Source organism: Cystoisospora suis (assembly GCF_002600585.1).
Source record: "Cystoisospora suis strain Wien I chromosome Unknown contig_1017, whole genome shotgun sequence".
In the NCBI taxonomy this organism is placed as follows: Eukaryota; Apicomplexa; class Conoidasida; order Eucoccidiorida; family Sarcocystidae; genus Cystoisospora; species Cystoisospora suis.
Window position 1 is genome coordinate 55,731 of NW_027153818.1, and position 17,503 is coordinate 73,233.

The 17,503-nt window shown below is 50.0% G+C and overlaps 2 protein-coding genes across 2 annotated transcripts in view; both read right to left on the minus strand.

The window, feature by feature from the left end:
- Positions 1-14,448, minus strand: part of CSUI_002399 (mif4g domain-containing protein) — a 25,421-nt gene extending 10,973 nt beyond the window's left edge. The window contains exons 1-9 of the mRNA XM_068062601.1: positions 8,480-14,448; positions 7,198-7,947; positions 6,313-6,546; positions 5,355-5,518; positions 4,368-4,491; positions 3,341-3,523; positions 2,281-2,427; positions 1,275-1,349; positions 142-288 (exon numbers count right to left, since the gene is read on the minus strand). Coding sequence (XP_067925426.1) covers positions 142-288; positions 1,275-1,349; positions 2,281-2,427; positions 3,341-3,523; positions 4,368-4,491; positions 5,355-5,518; positions 6,313-6,546; positions 7,198-7,947; positions 8,480-9,211 — 2,556 coding nt within the window. The 5' untranslated portion in view covers positions 9,212-14,448. The remainder of the gene's footprint in view (positions 1-141; positions 289-1,274; positions 1,350-2,280; positions 2,428-3,340; positions 3,524-4,367; positions 4,492-5,354; positions 5,519-6,312; positions 6,547-7,197; positions 7,948-8,479) is intronic.
- Positions 14,449-14,778: 330 nt separating this feature from the next.
- CSUI_002400 (uncharacterized protein) lies at positions 14,779-16,974 on the minus strand. Its single transcript, XM_068062602.1, has one exon. The coding sequence runs from the start codon at positions 16,240-16,242 to the stop codon at positions 15,838-15,840; it is 405 nt and encodes a 134-aa protein (XP_067925427.1). The 5' UTR covers positions 16,243-16,974; the 3' UTR covers positions 14,779-15,837.
- Positions 16,975-17,503: the final 529 nt, after the last annotated feature.

The window sequence follows — 17,503 nt, forward strand, 5'->3', positions numbered from 1 at the left end:
AGATAGATAGATAGATACGTGCATGTAGATAGATGGATAGATACGTGCATGGAGAGACTGAGAAACCAAAGGTCATGCTACGTGATTCTTATTCCCGTATGGTGAGCTCGGAAGCGATGGCGCTTTGTGCGGTTGACATACGTCAGCAATGTGATAGACCAGCTCAACATGGTGAGGGGTCATATCTTCAAGAAAGGAATTGAAAGCACTCATAACGAGACCCGCCGGAAGCAGGCCGAACTTCGTGCATTCACCGATAAAGCGAATGCATTTGATTTTATTCTCTATCTGTAAAGTCACATACACACGCAACCAGAATCAATGAGAACGGCTCGACACTAGAAGACTTTAAGAATTCAAGCTACGTACGTTCATATGTATACATGTATATATATACATATATATAGATAGATAGATAGATGTATACATACACACGACTTACAGGGTATCAAGAGGAGAAACAGTATGGACAGCATAGTCTAGAAAAACCGAGACGAATGTGTACGTATATGTATTCGGGTAGGATCTAGAGAACGCTATGTACAGAGATAGTATTGAAAAGATAGACCTTGCTTTCAGTTAACTGACGCAGAACATGTAAACGACTAAGCAGGGAGACACGCCGAAGAAGGTTCTAGTGCACGTGAGAAAAAAAACCATCTCAGAAGCAAGGATGCCTGACGTCACACATACAGACAGTCATACAAGATGCATACACATACGTATCCACATACACATGCATACCTACATCATGGATGCCTGACGTCACACATACATACAGTCATACAAGATGTATACACATACGTATCCACATACACATGCATACCTACTCTTGGTAAGCTATGTCTGAAATCCGTACCTCCCAGGCTAGGTCACAAACTCTACTCCCATGAGTTCACTGAAGCGGCATGGGCCCGGAGAATGGTGGAAGGAGGAGGAGATGTTAGTATCGGCAAACTCAATACAGAAGTTGCACACCTAGACAAAGGTATGCACAAGCAATGTTAGATCCTTCTCCTATCTCCACAATGTCCATAAAAGAGACGCTTCTTTGAAAGAACAACAAAAGCATGAAACTCTCATCCAACGAGAGAGAGTGAAAGAACAGAAACCCTTCATCATGCCAGCCCACTTTCCTAAACCTAAACTCTTTCTTCTTTTCCGCCATCCACTCTGCATGTTTCTTCTCATCTTTCCTTCGTGTCTTGCCGGAATTTGAGACCGGGTGACGAGGGGGAAGAGACAGAAAAGACTGATCAATTCTCTTAACTTACGTCTGTAGGATGTTTCTCTTCTAAAATCTTTTTTAACTCTGCTTGAAGTGCATCAAGAACGTAATTGCATACATCCTGAAGGGATCGCATGCAAAGACAGCAAAAGAGCTTATGCACACAAAGTGTATCTACAGGAGAATGTAGATAAATGCCCGTGGAGCGGACAAGTTCTAAAATGCTTGGAGATGTTTATGTCCGCCAAGCTTGGTTTTCTTGCACGAAGCCGCGGCGTGAAACCGGTGGTTAACAACGAAGAAAGAGAAACATTCAAGGAAACTGAAGGGAACGGTCGTGTGCGACAACAGGAAGACGCAGCTAGTCGCAGAAGAGAGGGGAGAACAAGTAGACGAAAGAGACAACCGGGCAATTGCTAGGAAAGATGATTATATTCGATTCACGACGTAGGGGACTGAAAAAGAGGTACATCTTCACTTGCGCAGATTTAGAAGAAGTTCGAAAAGAAGAAACCACGGCGTAGAGGAAACTCTACTTCTTCAGGGTTTCTAAAGGAGAGCCGGGCTGAATGTATTTCGTCTCTACAGGAAAAGATACAGAGCCGCCTTGCATTGATTAAATGGTATCTCCCGATGCCGCCAACAATAAGTAGTGAGAAATCTTTGTCATTCTTCTCTTGGAACACGTATTCCTTAACCAGAATCACATCCGTGAACATAGACAAAATTATCGAAAGTAAACATTCAAATACACCTGTACATATGACACATACATACAGACGTACATACATACATGCCTATGAATATATATGTCTATACATGGACAAAGACGTACGAGCAGTACAAGCCCGTGCAGCCAGACCAACTGGACTAGGGAATACAGATACACCGCCACAATGGAGCACAGTTGTATTCGTACGTGCAGGCATACAGAAGCGGCAGTGTGTACAGGAGAGAAAAAACTCATCAACACGCACGCCTGCAATTTTTCATCATTTGCTTGAAAAAGAAATAGACGGGTATGTGATGTTGGAGACTGAAGTGGGTTGTACTTTCATGTAGGGGCGAAGAATGGCGAGGAGACGAGCGTAGAAGGGAAGAAGGTGAAGATGCGTACGGGGAACGCCGGCAATCGACTTCATTAGCAACGCTCGATTCGGCTTCGTATTGAGACGCTCGTAGAAGATCTCCACCGCAATCTATATAGCAGAACAACACAATCCCCGTACTGCGAGTAACAGGCAGATAGATAGATAGATAGACCGCTCATAAAACATAGGGCAAACCGGTTCACAAGACTCGTTCATAAACTGCTAGAATCATTCGCGAATATCCACTACACGTATACTTATGGGTGTGTACATGACAAGTTGCTGGTGCCGTAACTGCATCTGGACCTATAAGCACTACCGCGCCAGGGAATCTCGATGTTGTACACCTTCCTATGCATGATGAGTTCTCGGTATTTCAAGCAGTTTGACTGACGAAAAGTCCATCTCCCCTACTCTCGTCAGGAGAGGCTCTCGGACTTCCCGCCCACAGACCATCCTGACTCAACCTAGGAGAATCCTGCAACCTGCACGCATACACGCTTCTCTAAACAATAGCGCAAGTACGACTGAGAGTGTATGTCTAAAAGCCAGTAACTGTTGGAACTTCTAACGCATGCAAGACATACCCAAACTTCTTTCTCCTTATGTGAAGACCTCTCTGCTACCCCTTTCCTTTTATAGTAGCCACGTCCAGACCGGCCCAGATACACATGCAGGTATATACGTAGTCACACCAGAACCTAGGCGAACGCATTTGCAGAGAAATCCACCCTAATGGAGCAGTAGTTAAAGTCAGGAAAGCAAGAGATAAATTGACTGCATCGCAGCCCGGGAGAACTGACCCCCAGTGTATACACAGCCTATCTATGCACCGAGACTTGTGAAAAGGATCCATCGAAAAAGTAGGGTTCAATACGGATCATATTGGACATTACAGTACCCAAGACACTGAATGTAGCTCTGCGCTAACACGTTCTCGCCGCAGACAAACACCAAGGGATATACTTCAGTACAAAGATACATGTGTATAGAGCTACTTGTTGTACGAGGACATGATTACTTGATCAATCACATGGCTTTCCGTAGCTTGAGAGAGACGAAGGAGGAGCAAGTCCATGCCCTGGCAAGAAGAGGCAGAAGAAGAGACTGAGGACGAAGAAGACCCAGAGGGTGTCGAGGAGGAGGCTGGATTGTCCTTAGAGTCTCCAGCCGTCTCGTCTCCGTCTGGGGCTCCTGGGCTCTCCTGGGATGACGCAAAGCGCGGAGCTCTCTATATATATACCATTACGACCTCATTACTCGACTCATAAAAAAAGAATCACGCTCATTACTCTCTTCTCCTGTTCTGCCGGTCCGAAACAGAGAACGTACATCACCGCTACATCCTTCACGTGCCTCTAGAGATAGACAGTCTTAAATTGGCTTACCAGCTGCTTGAATACAATCTAATGACTTACTAAAACTACCTACCTATTCCATTTACGACCCCGCATTGGTTCGCCTTTTCCGCAATGCATATACATGTACGTAGAATATACTAGCAGATACCACGCGAATGCTCAAACGTCTACCTTTCAGGGAAGCACCTCTAACGACTGCTGCTTCTGCCTTTTTTTTGAAAAGAGCATCCCCATACCAATAATATCTCGCTTTTTGCATTTGAATTTTGCGAAGGTACAGCTTCACCCCCAAGAGCTACAGCTCTTTTTGAGAATACACACTGATTAGCTGGTCTGCTCTTCCACACGATTGTACGTATTGCCTCAATCTCATAGTAATCGAGACCTCAACGTGTCTACGTATGTAGATCCGATACGCACCTTCTGTACCCATCTCGTGGAGACCCTCGCATGACATATACATGAAGTGATATATACAGGAAGAGAGACGTCCACCTATCTATCTATCTATATATATGTACTCCGCACGACTATATCTATGGGCACGCTGGCATCACGATGAACGCACACGTGCGGAGAGAAGACCTGAGAGAGATAGGGAGACATGGAGAGAGCATGAAGACTGCAGTTCTCTGCACTAGACGAAGGTAAAACAACTTTTCTAAGGTAATCAAAGAGCATGCTTACCTTGTTCGAGTCTTCAAACGATTTGGAATCACCAGCGTTTCCTCCCCCCTCTTTGCCTTCTTTCAGCCCAAGAAGAACAGCTGGTACGACTTCCTTTAAGTCGAGAAGATCCGTGTAGAATTCTCTGCATAGAGACAGAGGGCAAGCAGAACGTTAGGAAAGTCTCAAGTATCCTTGCTATGCTTGTAATCGGTTCGAAAGGAACAAGAGAGTACAGACACCAATTGATCAGCACTGCTAGACTGAGGCATCGACACAATGTCGAATTGAAGAGTTTGTGTGGAGTTTTATAAACATTTGGCGTACCTCAGAAAAAAAGCTCTGAAAGCAGAGCACCGAAGGAAATAGAATTTGCTTCCACGGAACTACCGGGGGGAAGGAGCACAGAAAGATACATGAAAGTAGGTGACTATGTCGATCTTTCTTCCGAGGTAGGTGTGCCTCGGATTTATATGTGCAAAGGCGGGAAGATCCGAGCACGAAGTAAAAACGAAAGGAGGCTCGCTGTCAACAGGGCGTAGGGGTGTGTAAATAAGCGCATACATGCAAATCCTTGATTTACACAGATAGATGGAAATGGACGCACCGCAAGTCGGGCTACTACATGGTCACTGAAAGACATCTAGCCCTGCATGTGGGGTGTGGTACGCAACAGACCAGACAAGTGCTTGATCGAGAGACTACACTTGGGACAGAAAGTGGATTTTTCCACAGATCTGAGGAAACAGATACACTCAAGACGTACGCACTCGCCTGCCCTGACGCAGCCAAGGTACCAACTGAGTATGCATGTACGTATCTATGTATGTACGTATAGAGAGATAGATATGGAGTGGACGAAAGAAGAACGCAGAGTCCCCGGCAGCTGTAGATGGTGAGACGTCTGCGTGCTGTGCACAGCAGAGCCCTCAAGATTGCTGAGGCGACACACGTTGTGAGGAAAGAGAGTTGAGAACAAAAATAACTGAAGAGATTACTACCACGGACTTTTCTTTTGTGTCACGCCACATTGAAGCTTCATCTGGCTCCTCTCCATCAGCCGTGCCTTTACTTTCCTCGCCGAGTCCCGTTCCTGTTCCCCCTCCAACTCGAGTAGCTGTCATTACATCGGTGTCAAGCTCCAGTACCCGAGCTGTCTCTGCTTGAATTTCCTAAGAAAGAGCGACACGAAAACGAAAGAACTACAGAAATGTGGAAGCTTCTTCATAAAGATACTCTCCCACACATTGCATCCCGTGTAAAAGAGCGTTCACGTACATGTATAAAGATATACATACATATGTATATACGGAGGGACCAAGGTATGTATGCATGTATGTATACACATATGATGTGTAGGTGGAAGCAGCATATGAGCACTCACAGAAAACCAGCTACTGTGTGAAACGGTCGTCTCACAGAGCTGTGAGGGAGGTGTAAGACTGACAATCGATTCACTATCTCTTTTACTTCGGTACGAGAGTGTATAAAGGCTGAACGCCAAAACCTGGATCCGACTCGCGGGTCAGAGCTGTGTCAGAGGCCATAGAGACCGTTTCTGTATCGGGTTTTCCACGCGAATCTACATGATCTGCCTTGGACACATGAGTTCTCTATCGAATCATCTCGCACTCCCCCACGTACCAATGACGTGCTCAGAGAAGGAAGACACGAGGCATGTTTGAGAACTGCATAATAATGCTGGTGCTTGCAGACAAACGAAAAAAAGAGAAGAGACCGTCAATCACGCACCCGCCGAAGAAATACAGAGCTCTAACTTGATATCTCTGGGGAGTGAATGCTATAGAAGGGCTTACTAGCGTATCGCTCTCTACATGTAGTCCCTTCCATTCAGATGACATCTTCCACTTTCCTTCAAGAAGGAAGAGATCTATGACACTCAATATCTTTCCCTCATTAGAAAACAAAACAAAGAGGCAAACCTTCGGCTACGTGAAGTGTTTACCTGCATATCAAGAAGCTGTTCTTCAAGTACTTGGGCTAGGACATTGGCCTGCTGTAAGAGAGTCTTGAGTTTCTCACTAAGTTGAAGAAAACGCGCGTTCGAATCCTGGTCGGCTTGACCCTTGTTAACCACCTGCTGGATGTTCTGTTGCTCTTGCTCAACAAGCTGCTGATGCACATGTCTCGCAGCGAGAGAAACTGATGAGAGATAGAAATGCCGTAAAAGAGATGCAGCCTGCAGATACGAAAGCGAAGACAACAACAAAGAATGCGGGTCGGAACACACACAGAGGAGAGAGACACGAGAAACAAAGAGAACGCTATCAATGTAGCTACTTTCAAGAACAAGGAGGAAAAGAAGAGGGTGAAGACGAGGAGGGGGAGGAGGAGGAGGAGGAGTAAGAGAAAAAACGAGAAAGGAGAGAAACAAAAAGAACGAGAATACAAACGGTCGGAGAGAAACAGGATTGAGAGTTATGAGCGCAACAAGGATGATTCAGAGCATGGGAAAAAAGAAAAACCTAATGATTTGAAGAGTCTTGTGGTCTTATGAAAAAGCTTGTTCTTGAGCGCTGTACGTACACTACATTTAGATGAACAATTCACAACATGAGAGGCAATTTCGAAGGACGGGTTGATTCAGAAAGGAAACATGGTGTGGTGTGGCCATACACAGCGCAGAACTAGTCCTGGGTGAGACTTTCTACATGTCTTTTTTCTACAGAGGACAGATGATGAATGATAAACTGAACGGCATAGTGGATGGACCGTTTTCCTGTCCGAAAAAACTTCACCTACATATAGGAAGAAAATTTCATCGAGGAATGAGGGAACATAACAGATGTGAGAGATTAGAAAGAAAAAGCGATGACCACTATCTCAGTACCTTTCTTTCTGCGTCACCTCGCCTTGTTTCAGCTTCCTCTGCAACAGCTTCACTAATCTCTCCTTCGGTAACCCCGACCTTCTCCATAGCTTCTCGTACAAGATCAGATGGCCATACTCTCCCCCCCTCTGTAGCTCCATTCTGCTTAACACCTTCACTTCCTTTGTCACAGTCTGTACTAGTGCGACTTAACTCTTCTCCGCATTCTTGCACTTCCTTCACTGTTTCGTTGTTCTGGACCAGAAGTGCTTTGCGAAGAAGAGAGAAAGGGGAAGGACGAGAAGACAAGAGAACCTGGCGACCTGCCTTTCTGCAAAATGAACTAACGATTCCAATACGGACAAGACACAGAGGTAAGGATGAAGTCCAAGAGGCGGTAGCTAAGGGATTTGAAGGAGCTATCGGACTTTTACTAGGTGAACACCCTGGTCCAGAGAGCGGAGCAGAAGAAGACGTAGGAGATGACTGTGCGAAAGTTATAGTAGAAGAAGAACGAGAGGTGAGAAGTGTTGAGGGAGGTGTAGATGCTGAAGAGAGAGAATAAGGCGCAGTTAAAAAGTAGAGAAGAGCTGTAAAGAGAGATGGTTCAGGCAGAAGGGTTGTCAGATAGAGCTCGCATACGAATCGTGAGAGAACGCGCACACGAGAGGACCATGCGCTTAACCTAAGTGATAGATCTTGCGGTAAGATAGCAGATGAAGATGACGAGGAAGAAGAAGGGAAAAGACTTGAAGCAGATTCAACTGTCATCTGTAAAAAGGAGAAAGAATGAGAACCCCGAGACGATTGGGATGTAGGTTCCCGAAAAGTATACGTAAGTAGAGGAAAACGGGAATGATATCCGAAGAGTGAGTTCTGATTCTCTTACAACTCTAAGCATAGTGACTGAGGACAGAGAGATGGTTGCTAGGCCGTCGACCAAATCGAGTCGGCAAGGAGCACAGAAAATTCACCTTGCAATATGATTTCACTTAGTTCTTCTCAGACGACTAGTACACGCTGCTTCCTGAGATGTCTATACGCACGCTTATCTGGGGTCGTACGACGAGTGCGCAAAATTCTCAGCGCGTCCCTCTCGCATACGGGTAGGTAGACAGACGGAAGTCCTGGAAGAAATATGACTTTCCCATCTGAAATAGGTAGCCTTGACTTCGTCGAAAAAGAAGACACAGAGAGAGGTCCTTACTGTAACTACATACATCAATACTACTCTCTCATACAAGAAAGCAGTTGCTGTCTCGCTCTCCCCTACCTCCTCTTTCCCATTCAAGGCATACCTTACCTTTATCTGCTTTTGCAACGATTGCTTGAGGAGAGGTAAAAACTCCGGATACGTTTCATGTAGTGCCATACAGACTTCAACTACCGCCTTGACATCAGAGATCTTGAAATCGACCTCACAGATGCTATCTGCGAATTCTGATAAGAAGAGAGAAACATTGTGTTTTCCTAACTCAGAGAGAAGGGCATCCTTTTCTGCTTCACTAATCTTCTTGATTCGATTCGCTAGTTTCTGAAGCCGGATGATATTCTTCTCTCTTCCTTCTGTCCCGCCGCTTGTCTCCTCTGTTGAGCCTCCCCCTTCAGTTCCTCCCTTGTCAACACCACGTTTCTTCTGCAATAGCTTCAGTCGTAGGCGACGGCGCCACGCAGTATCTCTAGCATCTTCAAGAAGTCTTTTACACAGGTCTGGAGCCGGAAAAAAACTTGAAGATGACGCATGCATGGATGAAGACGAAGGAGATGCAGAATAGTGAGAAGTGGACGGGCGAGTGAGGGAGCCTGAAGAGGGCGGAGGAGCAGAAGTGCCGGCCCGACTAGTATTGCCTCCCGCCTGAGAAGATGATGCTGACGAAGCCGATTTCTGCATCTTTCTTACAAGCACTGAGCTTGCCCTACTCTCGTGTACGGAGATAATATCTGTGAAGACGCTCGCCCGCGGCCCGAGCCTTCGAGAAAAAAGACATGGGGGAGTGCTGGGGCAGTAACCATCTATTGCGACACGACGGTCCATGGGCCACCGCCACCACAAAGGCGAACTGAAGCCATACCTGTCCACAGCCAAGATCGTTCACGAAGAATCCCACACCGGGTGAGGGCCACATACGAAGGCATCGCGGAAAAACGACTCCGGGTCAAAACAAGCAGGACAGTAACACAGCACGGTTCCCGAACGGAGAGAACAGAGGAGGCATGCGGCAGATCCAGATCGAGTTGCTGCCAGTACGCGGAAACATGACTTTCTTCCTCGTGGAGTCGGAAAGAAGATCTTATAGTAAAAAATACAACAGAAGGACATCACATACCAAAAACTAAGACGAGAAACAGAGAAGCAACGGTTTGCACCCGAATTCGTCAAGGCGATCTTCTCCAGGGCGTGTCCGCGCGACGTACGTTCGCTAGAAGGAACAAGGGGGCGGCAGAGGGAAGAACTCGTATCAGAAGAAGGAAGAAACAAGATGCAGGTGCTCAGAACAGTAACTTGGAGACCAACAGCAAAGCGGCGAAGTCTAAGAGCTCGTCATGTAATGTACGTGCATGCGATCAAGAGGAGTAAGGCAACACAACTACACGGGCAACACTTGATCTGCGCAGCCGATCCCATTCTGGCTTCGATTGCCAGAATAGGATCGGCTGCACGGAAGTCGGCTAGTGGCGATGGCAGCTCGTCAAAAAACTTTGTTTACTTGCTGCGTGACACTCGTGGGAAACTGGTGAGGAACTTGCTGGTCACACCAGCCGGCCGCCACACAAGGAAGCTTCTTTTCCGGTGTAGGATGTCTTCGGTTGTCCAACCTCATTTCTGAGACAAAGCTGGCAATGGGGTGGAGGTGAGCCAGGGCTAACAGCGGCAGTCTGGATTTTCTGTCTTGACCCGTGATTCCTAGAACGCGCACGCCTTTTCTTCGACGCCTCGATATACCTGCTACTGATGTCGGCCCATCACCCCAAACTAGCATGTGTATTTCGCTCGACTACACCGAAGGTTCCGCAGAAGTCAGGATAGGTGAAAACCTGACGATAATAAGGTTTCAACGTCGGCGCCAATGATCGCGGCCGCTGACACGTGTTCCTCTTTTCGGGCCCAACAGCATAGCGAGTGTAGAACGGAACACTGAAATTATTGCTCGATGCCAAGAGTAAGCCAGGTCAATCTCCGCATGGCGTCTTCCTAGCGAGACGCGTTCTCAGCTTGGCCCAGATTAGTCATCGAGGCTTTATATGTAGCCCTTCAAACTTATCTTTGTCAACTCGTCGTGCTAAGAATCCAGAAAGGGAGCGAATGCCGCGTGTTCCTTCTAGTCAATGTACCCGCGAGGCGGGATGCCTTATTCGTGTGTTGTCTCGGGAAGTATGCTGATAGTGCATTCATAGGAAGTAAACGACGGCTGTCTCTGGCCGGGGTGTCAGCCGGTGAGGAAAAAAATCCAACTCCTCCCCAACGCAGAGAAAGGAAGTTCGGCTGCTCGCGACATCCCAACAACGGCTGGGGCAGCCCGAAGACTCTGCAACAAATGTGCCATGGTGTCACGACAAAGCGACGGACAGTGAGGTGAAGAAACACCTGCCGATCCAAACCCAGCCAAAGAAACACCCGCTTGAGTTTTAGTGAGTTCCGCAGTGCAGTGCTGAGACAGCTTTTCATTCATTAGTCAGAGGCCCTGCATGGGTTGCCTCGCCCGGCAAAGGCATCCCCCGTCGAAACGCAGCCCTTCCGTAGCGAGCCACCCCAGGTATCTCTGCAGTAGAAATACCCCTCGCTGCCGCTCCCGCTCCTCCTGCACAGCCGCACAACCTCGCAATGGAGGCTCAAGGCCTACGTCGGCCAGCAGTCTTGGTTTCTCGAAAGCTTCGTAAGCCCACGCTTCTAGGAAAAGCTGTCGTAGCTCCAGAACGGCAACGCCTTGCATATGTTCAATCAAACCCTCGATGCCTTCGGGGAGATTTACTACGCAGCAGCCACATGTGCTACAGCGTTGAGACACTGATACACCTGCCGACCCGCTGCTGAATATATCATCACCAAGAAAATCAGACGTCGGGCTATCGTGCTTCTTTCCTACCCCGTCCACGGCCGTGCGGTCTCCAGTGTCCTTGCTTCCAACGCCTCGAAGAGCGTCGCCGTCTCCTTTCCAGCTCTCCCCCGACCTAGTCGCTCGTGTCGCGGCTTCAGGTACGGCGGGTGGGTAACACTGCGGAGCCTTGGCAGTGTTGCTACAATCGAGCGTTGGTGCATACGTCACCTCGACTACAAAGTCGAGTGTGTGACAGCCACACTTACTGAAGCATTTTACGGTCCCGCTTCGCGCTCCAGAAGAGGGCTCGGCACGGACGTCGTCTGTATTTTCTACTGCTCTCGCACGACCTCGATCAGTGGCACAGCCTCCCGGCTGGCCTAATCGAGTCCCTAACGATTTGATACGAGGCCCGCCAGGCGTCCTGGGACAGCGTACAGGAACTCCTCTGAAGATGAATTTGAGGCCCGCGGCGGCTACCTGTACACACTCTGCAGTTACACCGTGAGTACTTTCGCTCCGTTCGTCATCAGCAGTTGCCTCGTCAGTCATGCTGCCTCCACTGGCTCTCTTGCGTGTTTCGCGACTCCCACGAAGCCGCCCCACTGGCTGCTCACCGAGCACACGCATCAGTTCCGCTTGGGCAGCTAGAACTTGGAAGCAGCAGCGGTCAAGTAGAATCCACTGGGCACGCTGGAGTCGGCGGTGAAGGGCTCGAGCTGTTCGTTCAAGGGTGTCATAACGGGAGCGTGAGACTGGCCTTGCTTCCTCGGCAAGCGCACCTGCCGGGACTGGCAAGCAAGTGGAGGGAGAGGGGAAGTGCAAAGCCGGTACGGATGTTGTGTGAGTTCCACGAGATGAGAAAGCGGACAGTATAGGCTTGAAGCCGACATGGATCAATGACCGTGTCTCTACAAAAGCCCCAGCAGCATCGTCGTACTCCACTGTGAAGCCCCAGTCGCGTCTCCCTCCCGTTTGTTCCTCAACGTTCACATTGTCCTTTCCCGGCCCTGCCGCTAGTTCTGTTTCTCCAGTACTACGTTTCCGCCCTCGTGCGGCCTGCATACGTGTCCTAATCAGGACGAAGTGATCCACGAAGGCTGGAGGGACAGGAAGAGGTAAACTGCAGCATACACTCCGAACATTCGTCCCCCAGCACCTAGAAGGCAGATGGAGCAGCTGCACATAGACCTCGGCAATATACGGATAACTAGCGTCAGACTGCGCGAACTCGACGTCCTGATATCTTTTCTTAGCAAGGACCCAACGAAGCTCCTGCAGCATGCGTAACAGCTCGAGCCAAGCCTCTTGCCCTTGGATACCCGAGAGCTGATGTATCATCCTCTCAGAGGCCGAACGCAGTTGCTCCCGTAGTTCTGTTGTCAACTCGCGCCGTCCCTGAAGTCCTATTATGAGCTTCTGCCACGCCTCCTCTTCTGGAAATTCGTCTCTTGCCTCCACTAGCTTCAGAAAACGCTGCCCAGGAGCGGCGTTTGCGCTGCCCAGAAGAAGATCAAAAAGCATCCCCCCTCCCGCTAACCACTTGGCCGCCTGGTCACGCTCCTTGACAGCTGACTCCCAGACTGACTTGTTCCGTGTCCACGGATCTACCTGACTCAGTGTCTGCTGGTGCGCTCGGTCAGCAGAGATACATAACGCCTCTGCCTGCTGAAGTAAATCCGAAGAGGGGCGGGATGCAGTCGTTCTGGCGGATGCGTGTAAGTATTCGGGGAGCCGACTGGAGAATCCCGTTGTCTCAGTGTCTCGGCGGAAGCCATCACAACTCGCGTCTCCGCAACCATCTCCCCGTTTGCGTGCCTCCCCTTGCCCGTCTGACAGAGGAAAAGCAGACTCTTCTCCACCTTCCGCCACACTGTCTGAGGAAACTGCTTGAACGGCTTGAGGGCTAGAAGCACTCCAAGCGTTGTCAGAAAGAGGCGATTTGACTTGATACTCCGAAGCAGTACCTTGCACAGAATTTGCTGGCGTTGAGTCGCGACCCCGCGGCAGACCCGAACAGTTCGGCCCAAGGCGTCCACGGGGCCGCGACGGAGGCGCCTCCCAGACAGGCCGGCTGTCGGGAAGAAACTTGAGTAAACGAAGATCCCCGGAACCATACGGCTCCAATGTAAACGTAGGGGAGGCGCTAGGAGGCAGGTAAAATGAGGAACTGCGCTGTGTCGAATCTAAAGTTGAATTTGCTTTTAAGGAAGGGTTGACTAAAGCAGCCTCGCTCGCCTCTGAACAAGTCGGTCTCCTCTGTGGGGCAACGGGCTTCTCTGCCGCCAGAGGAATCTCGTGACGTGGGTCCATCGGTATGAAGTTACCAAGAACGCACCGAACTGCGAAGGGGGGAAGCGGACGGGCCGTACTCCAGAGTGTCCTCTCGTGAGTTGGTGCTCGCTTGTCCTCAACACCAGCATAGCGTCAACATGTGTTCACATCGACAACTGGCTCTTACTCTGTAAAACCTGGGGCTGTGTCCCGGACGTTGGCTTCAATCCTGCCGATAACGCCGGCAAAGGCACCTGAGAGGTACACGAGAGTTCTTTGGTGGCGATCCGGTTGGGGTAGGATCTGGACGAGACAAGGGAACGATAAGGTGAGTGTATAGATAAGATGCGCCTGTTTCTATAGCAGCTGTTGACACTGTTGCGGATGCGTTCCCCAGATGTTCAGAAATCCAGCGGGTAATCAGTGCACACGGGGGAAGCGACGTGAACAGTTACTACGAATAGGCACATCCACGGAACAAGCCCGATGCCGGCATGCCAGAAGCCAGGGAACATCTCCACAGGAAAAGCACCGAGGGCGCAGCGCGAGACTTGCAGTCACTCCAAGAAAATCTGGAATGCATGCTGAAGGCATCGTTGAGAGCGGCTGATGCTGCTTCATGCAACAAAGTCCAAACAGCGGATAGTGAGCCAAACTGAGCGGACGCGGTGCAAGACGGCGTGAAGTGCCAGGAGACCATCTCCGTATTCGACTAACTCGGACGTCTAATGTGGAAATTCTGGGCAAAACTTTCAACCACGCACTATCGCAATGGTTCGCAGAGAACACGAATCACCAGTTTGACAGCGCTTCTCGTCACCGCGCATTACATGCAGACTATCTCTCCTTGAAATGTGGTGTACAAAAAAGCGAGAAGCCGTCACCGAATGTTCTTTCTTCCTGCTGCGTCGGAAAAAAACACCTGAAAGATGTCAGTCGTCAGGGATACAGGAACACCTGTTGAGCATTTCAGAGCAGACCGCCGACGGACTCTTACAGTGGAGTAACCTATTGAGTGGGCGACCCCCCACTATCGGCTTCTTGTATCTGCATGCCACTTTTCGTGACAAGAGGTGCTTTGCGATGGTGACGTGGGCTGTAATCCTGGGTGCGTGCAGACGCTCTGTGAGCAGAAACATTGCCTCGGCACCAGAACCTACAACAGATGCGAGGGCCATGAACGGCGACTCCTATACCAGCAGAGGATGGAGAGGCAAACAGTAAAGCCAACCACAAATCCAACCGAGGCCGCACTCGGATCTGTGGGCGAGCACCGGAGCGCTAGTTGCGTGGCGAGTGAACAAAGGAGACGGTGGGCTGCGTCGCTGGCTTTGTGTGCGCCGTCACTCGAACACGGGTGGTTGGACAGAAACCAGCTGCAGTCACGGGAATTTCTGATAGGACCAGAGTCGTCGGCAGCTTCTGAATCACATCCGCGGTGCGTATGTCGCCGTTAGGAAACAAGGTTTTTCTCACAAGAAAAGACCGCCAAATCCAGTAGTCACTGCACCGTGTACACACGTTCTTGCATTAACAGGACTGTCGAGTCGTAGCAAACTTTGCGCTTCACACATGCAAAACGTGACAGGGGTCCGGCAACTCACCCCGTGCCAGGAAACGATGATGCCAACTCCGGAACATCAGCGGGCAGCACCACTGCAGCACAGAACTCCGTCCCTCATCGACTCTGGCCGTCTCGCAGACAAGATCCACTTGACCCTTGGCTTGACTCGAAGCTTCGACGGACACTGTTCCGACGTATATGCGATTGTTCGAAATCCAGAATCAGTCAAGAAGTCCTGACCTCTTTAGCATCTCCATTCTTTTGGCCTCAGGGGACTGGGGTTCCGGATGGCGGCCGGGATTCTTACTGCCTTTCGCTTGCTTTTCTTTCTCGTGTTTATGCTCTGGATGTTTCTTAGGCGCGTTCTTCTTGCCTGCTTTGTTAGAAATCTGAACCGCCGTGCAACCCTTCAGATACTGTCCGTCCAGAAGATGCATGACGAGTAACAGGGACAGCATGAGCAAGAAGAGGACCCTCATCTCGAATAAACTCCGATCAAGCGTAGTGACAGCCGGATATTGAATTTAAATGAAATGAGTGAGATCAAGGGATGTAAGCCCCCCGGACGCGGGAGCGGTGTGACGTGCCTGCTCGAAAGTGTTCATTTCGGACATTTCCAGTCGTGCACGCCCGGTGGATCCGGCGCGGATACATGCATTCAGAGCGGCACATAGCAAACTGGGTGTGCACCTCGGCTGCTACAGCCGGGCGAAAGCGCGAAACCGTGAAACATAACAGCCAACGTCTCTGCGACACTTTCATTACTTGCCAGGTAGTCCCAACTTTTTACCTGGGGGCCACCGAGAAGGTTTTCCAGTGGACCCCGTGACCATAGGGATTCCAAAGACTGTAGTCTAAAACGTCGACTCTTAGGAGCGGCAAGCGACTCGAGCCATCGGGAAATAATTCTACTGATCCTGCTGAATCGCATTTCGGCAATATACTGGCCAAGATGTGGTCAAGCCAGGCACTGCGAAGTGCTGCTAGCCAGTCTGCTAGTTGTCTGCCAGCCCGTTCATATATGTTTTCTCCAACTTTCGCTTGATGGGCTTCGCGGTGCCCCGCGCCCATTCGTGTCCTGTTGCGAACTGAAACATTTGCTCTCCGCACTGTGCCACCGGGGTTTGTCCGGGAATGGATTACAACGCAATCGGCCAAGTGTCCTGAGCAGAATGGATTCAAAGCATTCATCGGATGAACACGCAACCCGTTACAGATCCTCCCGCGCAGTCAACTGCCACTGCTCGCCAGCCCGACCAAACCAGAAAAATCGCCTTGGGCAAAACTGATTCGACACCCCAGTATCAGTCAGTATAAAGACCTGACTCTTTCAGCATCCGCATTCGTTTTTGCTCGGGAGTCTCTGGGCCCTTCTTCTCCTCTTTCTGTGTCTTCTTATCGTTTGATTCCTTTGACTTTTTTTTGAAGAGCTTCCGGGCATCGCATCCTTGGAGAGGGTCCCCGTGCAAGAGGGCCGCGACCAGTAAAAGAAGGGCCAAGCACAATGAAAAGGCTGGTCTCATTGTGGAAAAGCTTGGACGAAAAGAACAAGTAACGGCACTTGATTGGATGGCAAACTGATCAGAAAAGAAAAACTGACGTCTGCTTGTTACTCCGGAATACACTTTAGAGGAAACTCAGGACAACTTGTCTGCCACTATGAGTTTGACACCACGCGTCCTGGCGAGCCGCGCCGAAAGACGCCCCACGTGACCTGTCGCGTCCATCCTGCTAGCCACGCATCCCGGTCAGCGGAGGGGTGAGGGCGGCAAGCTTGTCTGTCAGGCGCGTCCCCGGCGGTGTCTTACAGGGAAGCCACGGTGTCTGACCACTGGGGACGGGATACCGAAAGCATGTTGCCGGCAGCCCTCTTAAAGAAGATTGAGGGGCTTGCTTTGTTAACCCCCCCGAGGCCCTCTCGCTTGCGCGGTAAAGCGCGGTCCTGACCAACGCGGGCAGCGGACGGCCGACTGCCGGCGAGTCCGAGCCGTGGCGGCGGCAACCGCAGAGGCCTCACCGGTGTTACCAATTGCGTGGACAGCGAGCTTGCATATCGGTCCTAGAGAGTGAAGCACAGCGCTGTACAGAATACCAGTATTGCGTGACGAGTTGATCGAACAGTGGCGCCGAAAGAGCTGAAAAGCCACAAACTGTGACTCTGCTTGTTTTCCACGGTTAGGTAAAATACAGCTCCGCCATCTCGGCTTCTCACTGTTGACCAAAGCGACCCGGGAGTGACGGCGTTTGGTGGACGTTCAGCGTACCGTACTAGGCCATCAGTCTCTATCGGTAGAGAAGACTACGTTTCGGTACAATGCACGTAGTGGAACACACGCCGCCCATCTTGGGTCTTTCCTTCCCTTCTTGCCTTCAGCATGACGCGGGAGGCCCAAGGAGTGACCTTGCTTCCCGGGCGGAGAAACTGGAATGCACTCACTGTTAACGTCGGTGG

Excerpts from the sequence above, each read along its gene's own strand:
- CSUI_002400 (XM_068062602.1), bottom strand. The coding sequence starts at position 16,242 with ATGAATGCTTTGAATCCATTCTGCTCAGGACACTTGGCCGATTGCGTT.